Below are 20085 nucleotides of genomic sequence, written 5' to 3' on the forward strand. Positions count from 1 at the left end.
GCTGTTATATGTTATACATAACTATGAGAAGTGGCTATGTCATACTTGTAACTATGAGTATTTACCAGTAAGACACAATGAAAGTGTCAAGAGGGGACAGCCTGGGACCTAGTCATATTACTATTAAAAAAAAAAAAGCATGTTTATACAAAACTGCTTACAAATACACACAATTATCTCTAGAATACATTAACACTGAACACACAAACTCTGTTCCTGGGAGGCAACCTTATAGCCAGACCAAAAATCAGACCTTTTTGGATCTTTGAATTGTGAATATATTACCTATTATTATGTTATGTATTCAGGATAATAGAAAAAGACCTGGTCTAGTCTATTCCCATGGTTGATACCCTATGAGCAGTTTCTAGGTCTTTCTGGGAGAGCAGTCACTAGGAATCTTGCCATCAGTGACCCTTACGTGGCCATTTTCATCTAATAAACTCTTGATTCTCAGGGATGACAGGCATGAAACCTTACAAATAAATCAGACTGCCACCACCTGGACAATACAAACTTTCCTTACAGTGGAATTACACCCCAATAAGCCTATCATACACTTCAAAGTACTGTACTAACGACAGCTAATCCACCCACTCGGTAGCTTGGCCCACCCACCAAAGTACATTCACACTGACAGTTGGGCATAAACATCCAGAATTAGAATTATACCCAAATGCTGAAGTCCTCACGTAGTTTATTGAATACTGAACTAGAGGTGAAAAGCTTATTGATCTAACATAGTCAAGCTCTGAAGTCAGGGGCCATCTGACAAGTGAGTTGTGGAGCTTTTCTTAGGTCTGATGATAGTATTGTTCAGGTTTTGTTTTTCTGTCTGGGGTTGGGGGTTGATATAGGGTCTCCTGTATCTCAGGGTAGCCTCAAACTCACAATGAGTTTAAAGTGTGACTTTACCTCTGATCCTCCACCTGAGTGCTGGCATTACTAATGTGCTCGTATAGTGTTGGTATTGAGCCCAGTGTTTCATGCATGCTAGGCAAATTGTCTACCAACTGAGTGTGTTTCCAGTCCATGCTTGTTTGTATGAATATTGGGGGGGGGGGGAACGCTGTGTGTGTGTGTTTTAAATTTATATGTACGGGTATTTTCCACGCATGTATATTTGTATACCATTTGTATGCCTGGTGCCCACTGAGCCTAGAAGTGTTAGATGTAACTAATGTTTCAGACAGCCATGGGCTGCCATGTAGCTGTTAAACACTGAGCCTGCATCCTTTGGAGGAAGCAGTCAGTGCTTTCACTACTGAGCCATCTCTCCAGTCCCCAGTACTAAGTTCTCAGTCTTAAATAGATAACATTAACGACCTAAGGGAGAAAGGCCATGATGTCCATAAGTTACTCTCGGAATCAAAGATAAAAGATGCAAACACATAAGATTGTGTGTATGTGTGTGTATATATATGCCTACCTGTAAATAGCACCTATGTAAAGACAAAGAAATCTGAATAAATACTGAATATATTTACAATTTCTTTGAAAACTTAAAATTTTTCAAAATAACTAGGGGAGAATTTTATCCTTAAACCTATTCACTTTTCAACCAATTAATTCAACTGTTAACCCCCTTAAAATGCTAGCCTTGCACTACAAAAACAAAAACAAAAGCAAAACAGACCTCTCCGCAGCCTTACCTACCAGCAATTCCGCTCAGACATAACATTAGAAAAGCAGACATGCTTGCGCGGGGGCACATCTACAACTTCAGCCCCTGGAACAAGGAAAGTTTACCCAAGACTGGATTTATGGCCAGCCTGGGCTACATAGCTAGCACCTGCAGAAAAGAGCAGAGGACAAGAACTGAAAACTCCAACACTAACTTAGTGACAGGCAGTTGGCTGAGTGCTTCTCTTAGCCAGCGGCTCTTCCTCGGGTCCCTGAAGACAACAGTGGGGACATCAGAGGGGGTGCAGCAGGTCCAGCACTCACTCAGGCTTGAGGCTGGGAAGTGTGGCAGAGCCAAAGCAGCACAGGGTCTACAGACAGAACTTTATTGGATACAAAGTGACGGGGTGCAGAAGGGGCTACGAGTCAGGCTCTGTAGCAGGTGGTGGCTTCTCATCGTCAGGGGGACAATCGATGAAATCAGCCAGCATGGCAGCTGTATCATCTTGCTCCTTTTAGGGACAAAGGCACAAAATTCAAAGTCACACACAGAAGTCAGACTGGAGCAACCCCCAGCCCTCACCATGACCCTTTACATTTATTTATTTCTATCCCTCCCAGAGTCCCTCCCCATCACATTCTCCTTTGTGCCCTGCCCCCATAACAAACTTGCAGCTCAGTCTCCATGTGGGTCCCCAACAACTGGAGATAGATTTCATCTATGTATCTACACACACACACACACAGAGAACCTGATAGATATCTATGTATCTATATACACACACACAGACAGAGAACCTGATAGATATCTATGTATCTATACACACACACAGAGAACCTGATAGATATCTATGTATCTATACACATACACACACACACACACAGAACCTGATAGATATCTATGTATCTATACACATACACACACACACACACAGAACCTGATAGATATCTATGTATCTATACACACACACACAGAACCTGATAGTTATCTATGTATCTATACACACACACAGAACCTGATAGATATCTATGTATCTATACACACACACACAGAACCTGATAGATATCTATGTATCTATACACACACACAGAACCTGATAGATATCTATATATCTATACACACACACAGAACCTGATAGATATGTATGTATCTATACACACACACAGCCTGACTGTAGTACCGGTTCCCCAGCAGAGCTGCCTTGCCAGCTCCACTCCTCACGCAGGGTCCTCCACAGCTAATCCTCTCACCTTTTCCTGAGGAGCTGGAACTTCTGCTTCTGTCTCCATTTCTTCTGCAGGTGTCTCCGGTGGGGGTGGCACTTTGTCACCTCCACCCTCAGTCCCCTCTTCCAGCAGGGCAGGGGGAGCAGAGGACTCTTCAACAAGCTCCTGAGGTGGCCCTGCTGCAGGGCTTCCCACTTCCTGCTCCCCCTCCTCCTGGGAGGGGAGCACTTCAGGGGCCAGGGTAGGAGCAGTCTCAGGCCCAGGCACCTCCTCTGGCCCTGGCTCCTCAACTTCCAATAAGAGCCCAGGTTCAGGTTCTGCCTCAGGCTGTACTTTGGGCGAGTCTGAAGGTGGCAGAGCAGGTGGCAGTGTTGGGGGTGGAGGTCCACCTTCTTCCACCTCCCCTGCTGAACCAAACTCCACATCTTCTACCTCATCTAACTCTTCTTCCTCCTCTTCTTCTTCCTCTTCTAATTCACCTTCTTCCTCCTCAAATTCCTCCTCAAACTCTTCTTCCTCTTCTTCCTCTTCAAAATATTCTTCTTCATCTTCTTCCTCTTCCTCAAAGTCTTCTTCTTCCTCATCTTCATCTTCTTCCTCCTCTTCCTCTTCCTCCTCCTCCTCTTCATCACTGCTGTTGATATTAATAACTGTCAAATCTTCTTCCATGGCTGTGGGTCCTCCCCCTCCAGGAGTCCCTTCAGGGACCAGCTGGGGTGGAGGAAGTGTCACAGGACCAGAGGCCGGTGGGGGTGGGGGTGGGGGTGGGGGTGGAGGCCCTGGGGTTGCAGGCAGTTCTTCAGAATCCTCCTTAGCTGGCACAGGAGGTGAGGCTGTTGGTGGGCCGGCAGGAGCCGCAGGGGGAGGAGTGCCTGAGGGTGGTGCAGGTGGCAGGGAGGGAAGCCCCTCAGGTACAATCACCACACTGTCATCAGAGTCGCTTTCCAAGGAGATCTCTACATCAGATGCCTCCTCCTTATCGTAGTGGACAAAGGCTGGCCTAGGTACTCTCCCCCCAAAAGTTTCATCTGGAGGTATGCTAGGCGGAGGGGTCCCACTAGGAGCAAGGACAGGATCCTCACCGGAGCCTGCACGGTGGTTTTCAGGGCCAGGAAGGAGCCTGGGTGGAACAGATACCAGGCCTGGGACAGAGAGGCCTAAATGGTTGGCTGTTGCTGGAGGTCCAGGGCGAGAGGGCACTTGGCCTGTGGACGCCATAGAGCCTACTGTGGGAATGGGGCCTGCTGAGGGTAATGGGCCTGTGGATGGCACAGCACCTATGGAGGGCATGGGGCCTGGAGGATGGAAGGCCGGGGCCCTGAATGAAGATGGGGCCTCAGGAGGAGGGACGGGGGCAGGAGTGGGGCAGGCAGGGCCTGAGCTCTGTAGAGGAGGTACTCGGGGGTGTGTCAGAGCAGCACAGGTCACCAGAGCTTCTGAGCAAAAAGAGGAGACCTGAGAAAGGAAGGAAGGAGAGGCAAGAATGTCAGGAACACAGGGTCTCACGAAGCAAGCATCAGAACAAGAGAACCCAGGATCAGATCTGACTCAAGTCAGCAATTACCTCAAGACTATCTTCCCATTGGCCAAGAGAGAAAGCTTTCAGGGCACAGGCAAGAGGAGGAGGGCACCGAGGGGAAGGTGCCAGCAATAAAGCCAGCAGCAGGCGGTAGAGCCCGAGGCGACAGCAGGAACTGTTGTAAGGAGAGCTGCCCAGGACCTCACCCTGCTGGACACTCATGACCAGGGGCAGGACTAGATCATGAAGTCTCTGAAAAGAAAATAGTGTGAGTCTAGAAACATCACCTTCAAAGCCAGTGCCTCGTTCCCAGCTTTCAGTGGATCCACCTTTGGGGTAAACACTCCCAATGCACAGAACAGTGGCCCCTCCCCTCCATCAGGATCGGTCCCTACTAACTAACCCTGTGAGTCTCCTCCTTGATGAGAGGCCCGCACATAAGGATGGTCCGACTGAGGCCTGAGAAGAGAATGGTGTGTCAAAGGCAGACAGGAAGGCAAGGGCACACAGCCTAGCAGGGAGCATCCAGTTCTGTTACTGTCTACCCTGGGCAAGGCATTTACCCTCAGTTTCTTCCCCCAGTATAAAATGGGGATGATAGATAATGCTGGTAATTTACTACATGTATACACTGAGGAGGACTGGCCTCACCTTGGACAATGAGAGAGATAGCAGGTAGTAAGACTACCCGAAGGAGAGTCACCTAACATCACGGCATCCACTAACTCTGGCTCCATTCGCAGATGCATTAGATGCAGGGAATCCCCACCAGCATCCTGCTCTACCCTGCACATGAACCCCACTGGCATGGATCCCTGGATTCCCACCCACAAGTGCTCATACTGTCCCTGCCACACACAGCGCATATGTAAAGTGCTTGACTAAATTAAACTGAGATCTTGGAAGATCAGAAGAAACTACCAGATCCCCAAACTAAAAGCAGGGCAGAATGCTCTCAAGGTTGCACGGCTGCCTCTGCGCCTATGTGCTCTACTCTGCCGACTGGCTGACCAGCTCACACCAACCCACCTCTCAGTGCAGCTGCGCACACGTCACTGTTGGCATTCCTATCTCCTTTCCTTTGGCTGGGTGGAGCCAAAGCTTCCCCCATATCGAGCTTGAGCTTCTTAGGAGCACTTGGCTTCCCACTTTGCAAACCTCCATCAGAGCTTCCCCTGGTACTGCATAGCTTGTGGTAAAAGGAAACACAGTCACATGTACAGGCAAACAGGAAGTCAGGACAGTCAGTCAGGAAATAGGCACAGGAGCCAGGGGAACAGGAGCCAAGGTCTCACTAACCTTAAGAGCATCAGCTGGAGGGGAGATGTCACTGAGCAGGTGGGTGAGCAAGGCTTCTCCAGAGGCTCCTCCCTGAAGCATACCTGCTGAGGCCCCACAAACCTGCACCCATAGCTCTAAGATAGCATACACTTTGGTCCGAATGGTGCTGGAGAAGGAATAAGGAAAGCAGGGTATGAACGAGAGCTGACATGCCAGAGCCCCGGGGCCCCTGATGTTCTCATCCACCCTCTCCACTCTATCCGCCCTCGTGGACAATCACCTGTAAGGCCTCTCCTGGCCTGGAGCTAGAGTATCCCTCCCAGTGCTCCAGGCATTGAGAACCTGGGGAAGCAGCCGGCTGATCAGGGCACCAAAACGCAAAAGTCGACTTCCACACCTAGGGGCAGAGGACGGAACGGTGGCCTTCATTTCCAGTATGTTCGTTCCCTTCTCCACACCATGACCAAGTTTACTTACGCAAGGATCAGGGCAGAGAGCAAGTCCAAGGCCTCAAGGTGCAGAGAAGGCAGCAGCAGCAACCTGAGGGGACCATCTCCAAGCAAGTTCTGGAGGAAATTCAGCAACAGTAAGATGGAAAAGAAAGACAGAAACATAGCAGGTATATCAGATTATATAACATGAACCAACTCCCTGGCCCAGCTCAACCCAAGCCCATCTCCCATCTCCCATCCTGTAGGAGAGCTTGACCATGAGTGAGCCCTTTAACGACGCCTTGGCTCATCCCCAACCAGCACTGTCTGCCCTGACCACAGGTGGCTCTACCCTGTGTGAGGGAGTCCACGACACTTGCATATGCCTCAGGGACACTTTCAGAGATGACAGCTGGGTATTGTCCAAGTGGCCAGGGTCTTAAGCAAGACTACAATGCAAAGGAAGGCAAAATCCACTCACAATATTCTTGCTACTGATACCAAGGATCCGGCAGATGAGGTCCAGGATTTCCTGCACAGGAACGGACACAGGAGCCCCAAACTCAGAGCTAGAGAACCAGAACAAAGAGACCCTCAGAGCAGTCACCCTAGCTGACTCCACACACCCACCGCACCTTCCAGCCCCAAGCCCGTTCCCTTCAATAGCCACACACCTGAGCATGAGCCCCAGGCAACGGGCCAGGCCTGAAAACCTCTGCCGAAGCTGGAGGAGGACATGGGTGTTACCATCTTCTGAGTGGGAAAGCAGCATCTCTATTCCAGGGCCTTCACTCTGCACAGGAGCTGGGCAGCAATACAACCACCTATACACTCTGCCTTTCTCCCATCCCTCCTTTTCCCTTTGTACGAGCTGCCATGTGGGTGCTGAGAATCAATTCCCAGTCCTCTGGAAGAACAGCCAGTGTCCTTCACCACTGAACCCCTCTCCAGCCCCCACTCTTTCATTTATGCTAGATTACCCACTTATGTTCTCATCCATGTCACCCAGAAACCCACTGCCCGGCCTCTGTGGACCACACTTGTTCCCTCCTGCCACGCTCTCCAACCCATCTCCAGACTACAGCCCTGTTCCCTACCAGGCTCTGTTTCCTCAAACAGGGACCCCAGTAAGCTGTGCAGTGAGGTCAGCAGGCTGTGCAGCTCCTGTTCCCAGTTCTCTGTGTGCTTCAGTCCCTGGGAAAAGCCAGCACCTAACGAGGGCAACCTGGAGTAACACTCGCAGGCCAGCTGCAGAAGGGCAGAAAGCTGGTCAGAGAGGGACTAGCTTGGCCATGGGTCTCCCACCCCACTAATGGCCCAGAAAACAAAGCTCAACAAGTTCAAGTAACAGTGAGGCAGAATCCCTAAGAGTACGAAAGCCAGTAATTGTGTGTGTTAGGAGGAAGAAATTGAAAAGAGGGTCCAAATGCTGTGCAATTAACAGCTAAGAATAAGCTGTAAACGATGCCTCAGACCAGATCCCCGTACTTAGTGCCTCTCCCTTCCCTTTACCTGTTGGAGCTGAGGGTTCAGGGAATCCAATCGAGACAGGAAAAAGGAAGCCAGCTTTCCCTGGAGGAGGGGAGAAAGGAAGAGGCCATGGAACAATGCCGAGTGTCCATAGCAGTCCTTCTACCTGAGGTTTGACTTTCCTATAGACATGATGCATCCATGGGGTGATGACAGCCATTAACAGTATGTTTCTGGGGTAGAGACCCAGCACATGAGCTCTGGTTCTAAGCCTCCTTACTGGGAGAAAGAACCTCCTTCCTGCCATAAAAACAACTGGGCTCCCTCTGCTAGTTTTTGCAAGTGACAGTCACCTTTCTTTCTGAAGTCAAAATGACAGTTCTGAAAAACAGAACTGCCTACAGACTAACTCTGCATGATGAGCATAAATGAGGCCCAGCTAAAATGAATGCACTACCCAGGGGGATGGATAGAGGACTGGGTCACAAGGACAGGCTAGACAGCAAAACGAAGGCAATCAATCTCAGAGTTTCCACTGTCTATCAGCAAACCTCTGCCTGATACGAGAGAGCCTAGAGTAAGTGTTCAACCTAAGGTCCACAATTTATTTGGGGTAGAATAAAAGGAGCTCATGAACGTGTGAATAGTAATAGGGAAAAGGCCACCATTAGTTTCAGTGACCTGTAAGTAAAATGTAGTGTATCTCTCATTTTAACTGCAAACAGCTATGCTCATGAGAGGACTGTGGCTGTCAGTGATGAGCTCACTGTTCCTTTCCAAGTCTAAAGGGAACACCTTACCCTACCAGCTACACGCACCACAAATTCAAATCAAAGAATTAACACCACCTAGCTCTATAGTGAATTCTAACTCTATACCGTAATGGTGCCATTGTAAATATGTTAGACTTGCTCCTACCAGAAGCAGGGTTCAGCCACCCCGAGTTTCCAGGTCTCCCTTCCGTTCTAGTTCCTTGATGTGAGCAAGCCTGATACTTGCTTTCCATAACTTCTTACTAGAGACCAGCTCCCTAGATCTAGCTTGCTTGACCCAAGACCCTGCTGACCTCACAAGCAGATGGAGCAGATCTGCCACAGTGACTGATCATCTGCAACTTCCACTATGCAGAAGTTCTAGGGAATCAAACTCAAGTCATCGGGCTTACGCCTTATCTACTAAGCATCTCGCCAGCCCTATCAATACTTTATAAACTGTTTTGGAACACTTTAATTGAAACAGAACTTAATACAAACAGAAAGTTTGTGATTCCAGATATTTTTGTTTTATAAAATTAAATTTTAACTCTGAGGGAGCCAAGGATAGAACTCAGTGATTGGACTGAGTTCACTCCACAGTACAAAACAAAAAACAGAAATCCTGTCCTGCCCACTTACAACTTTTTGTTTTATTTTGTTTTGTTTTTCGAGACAGGGTTTCTCTGTGTAGCCCTGGCTATCCTGGAACTCACTCTGTAGACCAGGCTGGCCTTAAACTCAGAAATCTGCCTGCCATGGGCTCCCGTGTGCTGGGATTAAAGGTGTGTGCCGCCACACTCAGCTCCACTTATAACTTCTATTAGCTGTGGATAAGAGCAGCCATATGCAAATGAAGACTCAGTACACATAGGTTCACTAAAATTACCTGCTTTGAGGCGTCACATACTGGAGGCAACAGTGACACAAACACCCGTATCCACAAGGAATATGTATCAACATCTCCAGCAAATGGTTGAAATCATAAATAATCCCAAATACTAATAGATTTTATGTTTATTTTGTTTTGGGTTTTTTTTTTAATCTCACTATACAATTTACACTAACTCCAAACTCTTGCTTCAGCCATGAGAGTGTACCACCACCCCAGCCTATACTTTTCGTGTACACACTGACCTATCATAAAGTTTACCTCACAATCTGGGTACGGAAAGAATTTAACAACTTAATAATAAAGCAGAACAATTATAACAGACTGACGACTTTTCGAGTGAGACCACTCCCTCTCAGCAGCTTAGCTGCTCCCTCCATTAGCAAACAGTTACAGCAGCACAGGGCCTGTACTCACACAACCTTTACTTTACTTTACGGTGATCTCAAGTGATGTCAATTCAGGCAGGCTAAAGAGAAGCCATAAAGTACTCCCTTTAAGTGAAAAGGTGAAAAAGTTTTTGACTCAATGAGGACAGGAAAAGAGTGCAGGTTAGCCAGTGTAAGAACAAATCTTCTATCAGTAGGATTGGCAGGGAGAGACAAGTCAGGCTTGGTGGCAAGTCTCTTACCCATGACAAATCCATGCTATTTTTGCTGCCTGAACAAAGACAGCTAAAATCACGAAAAACAAAACCAGAAATTGGGGTGAGGAGGTAATGAGCCTCTGTAGCACGTTCTTCCTGAAGGAAACTCCTGGTGCTTCAGGAACAAAGTCAGATCTAGAGAGCCAAAATAGGCAAGACCGAAAGAGAAAGGGGCTGAGGGGTGGGGCCTGAGGGTAGCTCAGTGGGGGTCATTAAAAAGAGGGAGCAAAGGTGGTAGCGGCTGGATAGATGGTTCCTCCATAAGCACACTGGCTGCCCTTGCAGAGGCCTCAAGTTTGATTCCCAGCACCCACATGGCAGCTCACAAACCAACCATCTGTTAGCTTCAGTTCCAGAGGAATCCAACACCTTTGACCTCTGCAGGCACCAGGGGCACACAAGGCTCAAAGAGATATATGCAGGCAAAACACTTACACACATAACTTAAAAAAATCTAAATTTAAAAATAAATAAAAGGAGCCGGGTGTGGTGGCGCACGCCTTTAATCCCAGCACTCGGGAGGCAGAGGCAGGCGGATTTCTGAGTTCGAGGCCAGCCTGGTCTACAAAGTGAGCTCCAGGACAGCCAGGGCTACACAGAGAAACCCTGTCTCGAAAAACCAAAATAAATAAGTAAATAAACAAATGAATGAATGAGTGAATGAATGAATGGGCTGTGCCAGAAGGGAGGGAGAGATGAGGAAAGAAGTTTACGGGTTAGACAAAAGGTCTGGCATCAGACAGACAAAGCTCCAGCCCTCTTCATCTTGAGTAGGTAATTTAAGTCAATATCTTCACTGTGAGGACTAAATGATACTATTCCATGGTAGTATTGTTATACCATGCTTGTTGTGATAAGAACTTAGAAATGCCAGGGATGGACTCTAAGGTTGAGAGTTTTAAAAGTTTCAGAAGTACTTACTTTTAGAGAGCCACAGGCCCGAGGAAAATAGGTCACACAAGCCTTCATTCCCTCCAAAGCTGATTGTTCACACTGTAGGAAAAACAGAATTCCGTCTGGAGAGGCCAAGCACCAATAGCCCATATACTTCTATCCCATCCTCAGCCCATAAGGCCCCTTCTCCAGGCAGTCACTATCCTCTTATCCTTACACCTACTCCCTAAGCAGTTCCCATAACATTTTTTAATCCAAACAGTATAAGCAAGAACCAGAACTGCAAAGTCTCACCTCTGGTCTGAGGCCCAGCAAGGAAGTAAGAAGCCCAGGAAGGTGGTTGGTGGAGATGTCCCGAAACAGGGTAGGAAGCTGGGATGCATGTCGGAGCAGATCCCTCAGGACAGCCACAGCCAGCTCCATGGTGGACGGTGAGTCCTGAGACTAAAAACAGCACCCATGCTGCAAACCTTACCTTCACTGTCACCAGAAGAGGGACAGGAGGTAACAATAGCACAGGGCTTTTAAGAAATACCACAGCTTGGTAGAGAAACGGCTCAGTGATTAAGAGCACTGGCTGCTCTTCTAGAGGGTTCAATTCTCTGCACTCACATGGAAGCTCACAACTGTCTATAAATCCAGTTCCAGGAGATCAGACAGCCTCACACAGACATACATGTAAGCAAAACACCAATGCACATTAATCGGATGGATGGATGGACGGACAGACAGAGAAGATAAATGGAAACACCACAGCAAATGTCACTGTTACCATCACATTACCACAGACAGGAAAGAGGATAAGGAGGCTACAAAGGGAACCTAGGTGTCTATAGAAAGGACGTATTTATATCCTAGTACCCAGCGCCTGGCACACAGGAGCCACTGGGCTCCATCCCCAGAACCTCAAAAATTAAGAATAAATTATAAAATAAGAATGTATTTGGGTCCCAGGAATTTGTTTGAAGAAAAAAAAATAACAAAGCCACACTTAAAAGATCTGAGTGCTTAGGAGATTACAATAATCTTTATTCTCCCATACTGCATTTCTCTGCCTCATCTCTCCAAGTTTGATATACACCCACCCTGGAACTCAGGGGTTTCAGGACTTTCTGGAAAATTCAGAAGAACCTAAGGGAAAAAAAAAATAATTTGGCATATACCTACTTCTAAGCCAGAGGAAGCCATGTGCCAACAACACATACAGGAATGTTCACTAAGAAAGGTGAACAGCCGAGCATATTGTCATGCCTGTAGTCCTAGCTATCAAAAGGGCTAAGGCAAGAGGGTGGCTTGTGCACAGGACTTTGAGGACAGCCTGGGCTATCTCAGAAATCACTTACTTTTTTTTCTTCTTCTCCTCCCCATTTGTTTGTTTGTTTGTTTGTTTGTTTGTTTATGAAGGCAGAAGCACAGAAGTCAGAGGACATCTTTCAGGAGCCAGTTTTTCCTCCTATCATGTCCAGGACTGAACTAAGGTTGCCAGGCTTGGCAGCAAGTGGCTTTACCCACTGAGTCATCTTAACCAATCCGTTAATTTTACAATGAAAGAATAGTTGGGGCCATGGACTACAAACAAGCTTTTGACACTGTCCAGCAATCCTACATTTCTTTTTAGCTAGCTTTCTCCAATGAACTTGCAAATCCCAACTTCCCCAACCAGTGCCACCTTGCATGGTCTTGCCTTTATTATGGCAGAGAAAACTGAAGCCAAAGACAGGGGCTACTTTAGGTTATAACTCCCAAACCTGAAAATGTAGGTAAAAAACAAAGCAAAACAAAGCCCTGAGATCTTTAAGTACCCCCATTCTCCCTCATTCTTTCTCATTAGTCTCCCTTCTTCCTGGCTTACAAACCCCTCCTCCTGTCCATAACTGACCCCTTCACTGGGCTTAATACTATCCTTTCTTCTCTTCTCACTGGCATGGGCACAAGCTTACTTTGCTCCCATCTTAGAAATTCTTTTCTTGAGCCGATACAAACTCCACCCCCCAAATCCCAAGAACTGCTGTTAACCATGTCCATCCCTCTGCTCCCAATCCAGTCTAGCTTGGCTCCTAAGTTTGCTTTTACAGAAAATGACTCCAAGTCAGTCTTATTCCAGCTCTACTGAGTATAAACACAAGTCACCCCTCCCTCGTTCCTTCTGTACTCTCCCTGGAGTCCATCCAACCCCACAATCTAACTCACTCCTCCCTCTTCCTTTAGATTCCATCCAACTCTCAATCCTGGTTATCTTCTTGGCTTGCTCTGTGTCAGACTCAGACTCTGCAGAAAACTCCTCCTCCCACAGAGTGCTTCAGCACAGTTTGCGCTTAGAGCCCAGTTCTGGCCAGGACACACACTAAAACCCACCCCCATCCTCACTGCTGGCTAAGCACTGGTAATCAATTCCCTAGTAAAATATACCAACAGAAGTCCTCTTCAGGTCTACTGAAAGGGTTGCTACTCTACACTCCAGGCCACACTCAGTGTTTTCCTTTATTCCCTGAGCCTTGGCTGCCTTCCAATGTTCTGAAGACCACAGATCACGCTGGTCATATCTTCTCCCAAAAGCCAATCAATCATGAGACTGCTCACTTGGCTCCCTCAAACCCACCTACCCATCAGTTCTCCTGCAGGCCACTGCCAGTGCTCTCTTATACCACCTATCTGGTCCCTCTGCTTCAGGCCTCTCCATTCCGGTTCTTTACCCAGAACCCAGAGAGAAATTCTCAAATGTGATAATGTCATCACTACTGCTTCACTGTCACCACTATGGTTTGCACAATCTCCAAATTCCCTCTACTGGACTCTTAATCCCCTAAGTCAGAGAGACAGTTACTGCAGGAGTAGGTCTGCTAAAGAAGGAGGCTTAGCACACACTCATTCCCACCCCAGCCCCATTTCCCACTGATGTCATCCACCATGTTATAATGGAGCAAGCAGACCCTCAAGAGATGCCTCCCCTTTAACTTTCACTCCCAGCTTCCAGAGCCGTGACTCAGACAAAACTGTTCTTTATGCACTGCTCAATCTGTGGCACTGTGTTATCGCAGGAAAAAAAATCTACTTAGAACCTCTAATGAACTCCCACTACTTAAAGAATAAAAGCCAAAATTCTTATTAAAAAAAAAAAAAATCCATGGCTTGGCTCTTCTCCAGCCAGCTTCCCAACCCCACCTTTACCTCCCCAATCTGCCATGTTTGCAGCTCTTCCAATGATCAGCTTCCTCCCCTGTGGGGCTTTTACACTCTTAGAATACTTTACAGCCAAAGTAAGTATTGATCAGAATAGAAATGCATTTTGTAAACTGATGGCTCTAATCACTAACTCACACTACCCTGGATAGGGTCAGAGTCTCAGTCTCTATTTACTGTAACAGGTGTCACTCCACAGTTGGTTACATCATGATCAGTTCAAGTGACTTCCATTAGAACAGAATTTACCAACTGTAATGTGAATATCTGGTTTTGCCCATAAACTAAGAATGGTTTTTCCCCCACTTTTAAAGATATAAAAATAGCATTTAATGGAAGCCATATGGCTCATGACTCTAAATTGATATCTGCAAAGTCCTAGCTCATAAGAAAATATCCCAGCCCCTGTATTAGACTTAAGAGTCATCCAAGTGGACTCCAAGCCCCTCTGAGTTTAGTACACAGCTTGCCAATGTGCTCAGAAAGTGCTTATGCAATAGCTAAGCACAGAAAGCACAGCAGATATTCGAGAGAGACTAAAACTTGAAAAGATTAACAAAGCAATACACACACACACACCCTTACAGAAGGAACTTCAGAGCTGTCACTCCTTGGGTAAGGAAGCCAGGTGAAGCTGAGAGTGAAAGGGCAAACGAAGTAAAGTAAGCTAACAGGTAAAACTATAAGATCTCTATTGGAAGCTTAACCTCCTCTGTCCACAAAGCAGAAAACTGTGTTCAACCATTCTGCCCCGGAGCTCGTGTCCACGCTAAATGTCCATGCCTGACCCACACTAGGCAGGACAGAGGACAGCAAAGCCTTACCTGCAGCACCTGCTGGATGCTCCGAAGCCAAGAAACACAATGTTGCTGGAATAACTCTGTGGGGCTCTCCCCTATCAACAAGGACAGCAGACACAGGCCTTCAAACCTGACAAGCAAGAAGAGGGTGACGAGGATGTGGGCTAGACTTCAGAAGCCTCCTGACTGTCCTTTTACTTTCCTTGTATTTTTATTGTTGTTCATAAGACTCCATCCCCAGATTTCCTATTTTTTTCTACCTCACAAGACATGGAAGACTCAGAGAGAGGTAGAGTAGCAAGCAAAGAAGGAGGCAGGGCCAATCTCATGTAGGAACAGGAGACCTAGGAGATGGAAATGCTGAGCTCACAAAAAGAAAACTCCCTGCAGCTCCTGGAATGGAAAAAAATCTCTTGAATCCATGGAGTGGGGACAAAGGATAGGCAAATACACGCTCAACCCACCCCACACACACACTGCCCCTGGCTGTCCTGGAACTCACTCTGTAGACCAGGTTGGCCTTGAATTCAGAAATCCACCTGCCTCTGCCTCCCAAGTGCTAGGATTAAAGGCGTGCATCACCACTGCCCGACTCAACCCACTTTCTAAAGGCACATCGCCCTGAAGAAAGGGGATTAAAGAATAATGACTTACCGAGTTTTGATGGAGCCAAGATGTGCATTACTGAGATTCACCAATGCCCCAAGAGCTGAAAGATTCTAGATGTGGAAGGGAAAAACCAGGAGCGAATGAGGCAAAGGTCACTAAAGATGCACAAGAAATTCACCAATCCCTCATTGCCCCCCCCAACCCCCACGCCCGAGAAGATTTTCTCAAGGCGCACCTTCTCAGTACAAAAAGGCCATCAGCTGTCTGTCTGTCAGTCTGTTTTCTCAAATTCTATCTTGCTGGCCTCCTCCCTCATGCCCCACAGGTGTAAGGGGGAGGGGGACTTCAGGGCTAACAAGAGGACACCCCAACTCATCTACTAGATTTCAACAATAAAGCTTGCTCACCTCAGCAGACCTTCCTTAGCATAAAGACTTCCAGGAATACCGGCTGAATGAACACAGATCATTCATAACCCTTCTTTAGTCACTTAGAAGAAACAAGTCTCTTCCTCCTGGTTCTGCCTTCCGTAGAGGCAAGAACACACCAACACAGACTCAACCTATCCTCCTTCCAAGCCCTCCCTCACACAGAAGCAAGTTCCTTCGTCAGCCCCTTTACACATAACCCAAGCACCAGACTCCACTCAGGAGACCTACATCTCCAAAGGCCACAAATCATCCCTCCTTTCTAATCCCACATCAGTACCGCTCAGATAAAGGAAGGCACAACTGAATAAAACAAGAGTCCACAACCAGTGGCATGGGTCAGCACATAAAGACACATGCCACCAAGCCTGACAACCTGCACGTGATTCCTAGAACCCACATCCTAGGATAATCGACTCCCAAAGGTGTCCTCTGACCTCCACTTGTGCACGAAGGCATGCATACACCTGTACGTATACAAAATAAATGTGACTTCTAAATTTAAAAAAAAAAAAAAAAAGCCTGCTTGTGGTGCCGCATGCCTTTAATCTCAGTATCCAGAAGCAAAGACAGGAAGATCTCTATGAGTTCGAGGCCAGCCTGGTCCACAAAGCAAGTCCCAGATAACCAGGGCTCTGTTAACACAAAGAAACCCTGTCTTGAAAAACCAAAACAGAAGAAAAGAAAGAAAGTCCTTAGTCAGGTGGCAGAGAGTGTCCATCCATCTGTCCAGTACACATGTAGAGAGTGTCCATCCATCTGTCCAGTACACATGTAGTCGGCTACTCCAGGAGAAGCATTGCTTTAGGTGCTGGCAGCCTACCTCCCAGACGGAGGAAAGTGGACACAAACAATCCATACGGTCAACACGGGCTGAGCATCCATAGCTAGACAACCCAAATGCTCCTAAACCAAGACACGAGTGAGTTCTAGGGACCAGACTCAAGTGGGAACCCCACACCTGACTCACCTGACTGGACATTAAAACACAGGTGAAGTCAGGTGCTGGTAATAGCACAAGCCTTTAATTCTAGCATTTGGGAGGCAGAGGCAGGGGCCAGCCTGATCTACACAGCAAGTTCCAGGACAGCCAGGGCTGCACAGATAATCCCAGCCAGGAATACATAAACAAAGGCTAGAACACTTGTTGCTCTTGCAAAGGACACAGGTTCAATTGCCAGCTCCCAGGTAGTGGTTCAAACTTATCTGCAACTCCAGTTCCAGTGGATCTGATGCCCTTCTGACCTCCATGGGCACCAAGTATACAAACACACACGTTTGTGCGTGTACTACATTCAGGCAAAATATACATAAAATGAATAAACCTAAAAAAATAGAAATAGAAACAAAAAAACCCCACAGGTTCACATTTATTCAGCATTTGCCAGGGGAAACAAAAAGACCCACTCAGCTCCTTAGTGATACAGCTTTTCCACGATCTCTACACACAAAGGATAATAAAACGCACGTTCAACGGCCAGAGTGGTCAACAGCTACTCCCCCATAATGCATCACATAAATCTAAGTGCATTATTCACTAGGAATTGCTTTTTTCCCCTTTTCTCTGCTTTGCGGCATAAATGTATGTCAGAGAGAAAGAGACAGAGAGACAGAGAGGCCGCAGACACCTCTAAGGTAACACCAGGAAGAAAGCAGCACAAGTGGCTGCCCAAAGCCCAGGTGATAGCCACAGTAGATCACAGCAGTCGTGAAGAGGACATAACATTATAGAAACGTGCCAACTGCCTATTGGGGAACACGTGTGCACATGTGTGCAGGGCTTACTGAAGTAAAAGTGCATCACAACAAAAACTCAGGTCACTGAAAAAAAATCAGAGAGATTTCTAAAACACACAAAACAAACAAAAGACCATTAGGAGGGCAGATTTAACTGTAGTATTCCCAACTGTCTGAGGAGTACAATGAATATAAGCCACCCAATCCTGCCTTCCAGAGCCCATCCGAAAGCCAGCCATAGTAGTATAAGCATCTATAATCGCAGCGTCCCCTACTGAGAAACACAAGGTAAAACCAAAGAGCATCAACATAAACACTCGGGCTAGACAGTCCACCACTGGCAAGAGACCTTGTCTTGACACAGGAACCTTAGGACCTAAACGTTCCTATGACTTTGATGTGTGCACCGTTGCTACCCTTGGCCCATAACCACTAACATAAACACACATACAGCTGAACAAGATGGCGGATGCCCAGCCACAGGCAGCTGGATCTCGGGGAGTTCTAGGCCAGCCTGGTCTACATAGTTCCAGACCAGCCAGAGCCACATAGTGAGACTTTGCCTCCATAAGAAAAAAAAAAAAAAAAAAAAAAAGGCAGAACTTCACAGACTGCTTATGGAAGTGTGTAAGAAACCACATATCGAGGATGGCACTTGGGTTTCTAGCTTGTAGGAACTGAACGCATGTGAATATTTTGTGCACAGGCTCCTAACCAGGTAGACAACATATTGTCTACCGCCTACCTCACCAGCCTCAACTCTACCCACTCTCTTTAACCACCTAAACCCCGAACCCAAACATTGCCCTCATTTTCCAACCCGTCCTACACGAGTGTTCCTCTAACGTTTCAACTACCCCTTCTAATTTTCTTTCACTACCTAACCCCTGTTCATCTTAAACTCCAGGTCTTTTGGAGAAATCTCTAAATACTCTCTCTACACCGGTTTAGGAAACTCATACCAGATTTAGTTTCGTGTTATGGCATTTTGCTCATCGCCACTATGACTGGAATTGGAGCGCCGAGTAGGAAGGGGTAGGCCCTTGGCTGAGAGCTAGTAAATGTTTGTGTTCAATTACCCTGGGAAAACGCCGCCAAAAGAAGTTTCGCTGAGGACTGAACTAGTCAGGGGACCTGGGATGGAACCGAGCCCCTTCATTGCTTTGTGCTTATCAATGACCTAACAGAAAAGGGGCCTAATACTGCTCTGGGGAACGCGCAGGTAATGAAGTCTGTGGATCGCGTCCTCAATGGTTAAGTGGCTCTATTCTCCACTCTCGGCTCTCCTCGAGCTCACAGCTCCAGTGTCAGCTTCAGGAAGGCGGGACCACGGTGCCCAGCCGCCTCACCAGCCTTTCCACGGTGACCGCGGGAGCCACAGACTTACCTGCGCCCCACCTGCCGTCCCATGCAGCCTCAATAAGCACATGAGCCCGGGCAAATGCGGGGCCCACTGGATTGGGGGATGCACAGGGGCCACGGGGGACGCCGTTCGCGGCTGTAACAACCCGGAAATGCTCTCTAACAGCAGCAGACGCAGACGCGGGCCGGATCCCACCGCAGAGAGACCCCCGGGCCCGCCAGGAGCCCCAGCTGGGGAGCCCGCAGAGGCCCCACTAAGAACGGCCGCCGCCATCTTCACAGGCTCGAGCAATGGCGTGGCGTGATGACGCAAACATAAGTGCGACGCACGCCGCTCGGGGAGGGGTCTTGAGGAGGGGGCTGCGGCCTGCTGGGCTGGATGAATGAGGGCTGGCGCCCTGCGGCAGGAGGGGGCATGCGCAATGTGGGCGAGCGCCAGCGTTGGGGCGGCTTGCAAACTGCTAACCCGGGCTGAGCGCTGTAGGGCGGGGCGGAGGCGTTGCTGCGCAGGCCGGACACGTGGTCTGCAGGAAAGGCGCGGGAGTCTGAAAGATCTCAGTCCAGCGTGGCTTCTGGTCACCTTCTCCCTGGGCTTAGTAATCCTATCTAAGGAGCCAACCCCAAGTCTGAAATCTGGAACGTTCTAAACTGCTTTTCCAACAATGGAAAAACAAGCTCAAACAGTGCACATGCCACAAAGTAGCAGAGGTGTCACTCTGTCCCCAAGACACACCCACAGTCATTTGTGTATTTACATTACTATACACAGTTGTTTTGTTTTTTGAGACAGGGCCCTGGCTGTTCTGGAAATCACTTTGTAGACCAGGCTGACCTCCAACTCAGAAATCCACCTGCCTCTGCCTCCCTAGTGCTGGGATTAAAGGCGTGCGCCACCACGCCCGGCTAACCTATCACTTTCAAAGGCCTCAGCATTGCCTTATTTCCTCCCTCTGCAGTCTGTACACCACACAAAAGCCGAATTGGGCTTTTCTGATATAAGCCAGTTCTTTGTTTTGTTGTTTTTGCTTTTTAACAGGCTGGCCTCAGACATGATGTGGCAATATTCCTGCCTCAGGCTCACAAGTTCAAATGCTGACATTACAGATTGGAGCCAAGAAAGCTTGTCCTTCCCAGTTTAGAGTCCTTCTGTAGCTTCTAGAGATAAGAATATTAACTGGGTGGTGGTGGCACACGCCTTTAATCCCAGCATATTGGGAGGCAGACGCAGGCAGAT

The 20085-nt window shown here is 47.7% G+C and overlaps 1 protein-coding gene across 1 annotated transcript; it reads right to left on the reverse strand.

Moving 5' to 3' along the window:
- Positions 1–1993: 1993 nt before the first annotated feature.
- On the reverse strand, positions 1994–19144 carry Pelp1 (proline, glutamic acid and leucine rich protein 1). The gene is made up of 17 exons (NM_029231.4): positions 18877–19144; positions 15370–15434; positions 14740–14845; positions 11030–11179; positions 10763–10834; positions 7594–7653; positions 7179–7329; positions 6756–6885; positions 6563–6650; positions 6128–6216; positions 5931–6047; positions 5669–5816; positions 5399–5558; positions 4773–4828; positions 4415–4621; positions 2875–4305; positions 1994–2135 (listed from the first exon to the last, which is right to left on the reverse strand). The coding sequence occupies exons 1-17, from the start codon at positions 19123–19125 to the stop codon at positions 2043–2045; spliced, it is 3372 nt and encodes a 1123-aa protein (NP_083507.3). The 5' UTR covers positions 19126–19144; the 3' UTR covers positions 1994–2042.
- Positions 19145–20085: the final 941 nt, after the last annotated feature.

Source organism: Mus musculus, chromosome 11, assembly GCF_000001635.26.
Source record: "Mus musculus strain C57BL/6J chromosome 11, GRCm38.p6 C57BL/6J".
Lineage (NCBI taxonomy): Eukaryota > Metazoa > Chordata > Mammalia > Rodentia > Muridae > Mus > Mus musculus.

Coding starts and splice junctions, on each gene's coding strand:
- Pelp1 (NM_029231.4), bottom strand. CDS start 19,125: ATGGCGGCGGCCGTTCTTAGTGGGGCCTCTGCGGGCTCCCCAGCTGGG. Junction 6,886..7,178: donor GTTTGAGGAAACAGAGCCTG/GTAGGGAACAGG, acceptor ATTGCTGCCCAG/CTCCTGTGCAGAGTGAAGGC. Junction 4,622..4,772: donor TCAAGGAGGAGACTCACAGG/GTTAGTTAGTAG, acceptor TTTTCTTTTCAG/AGACTTCATGATCTAGTCCT.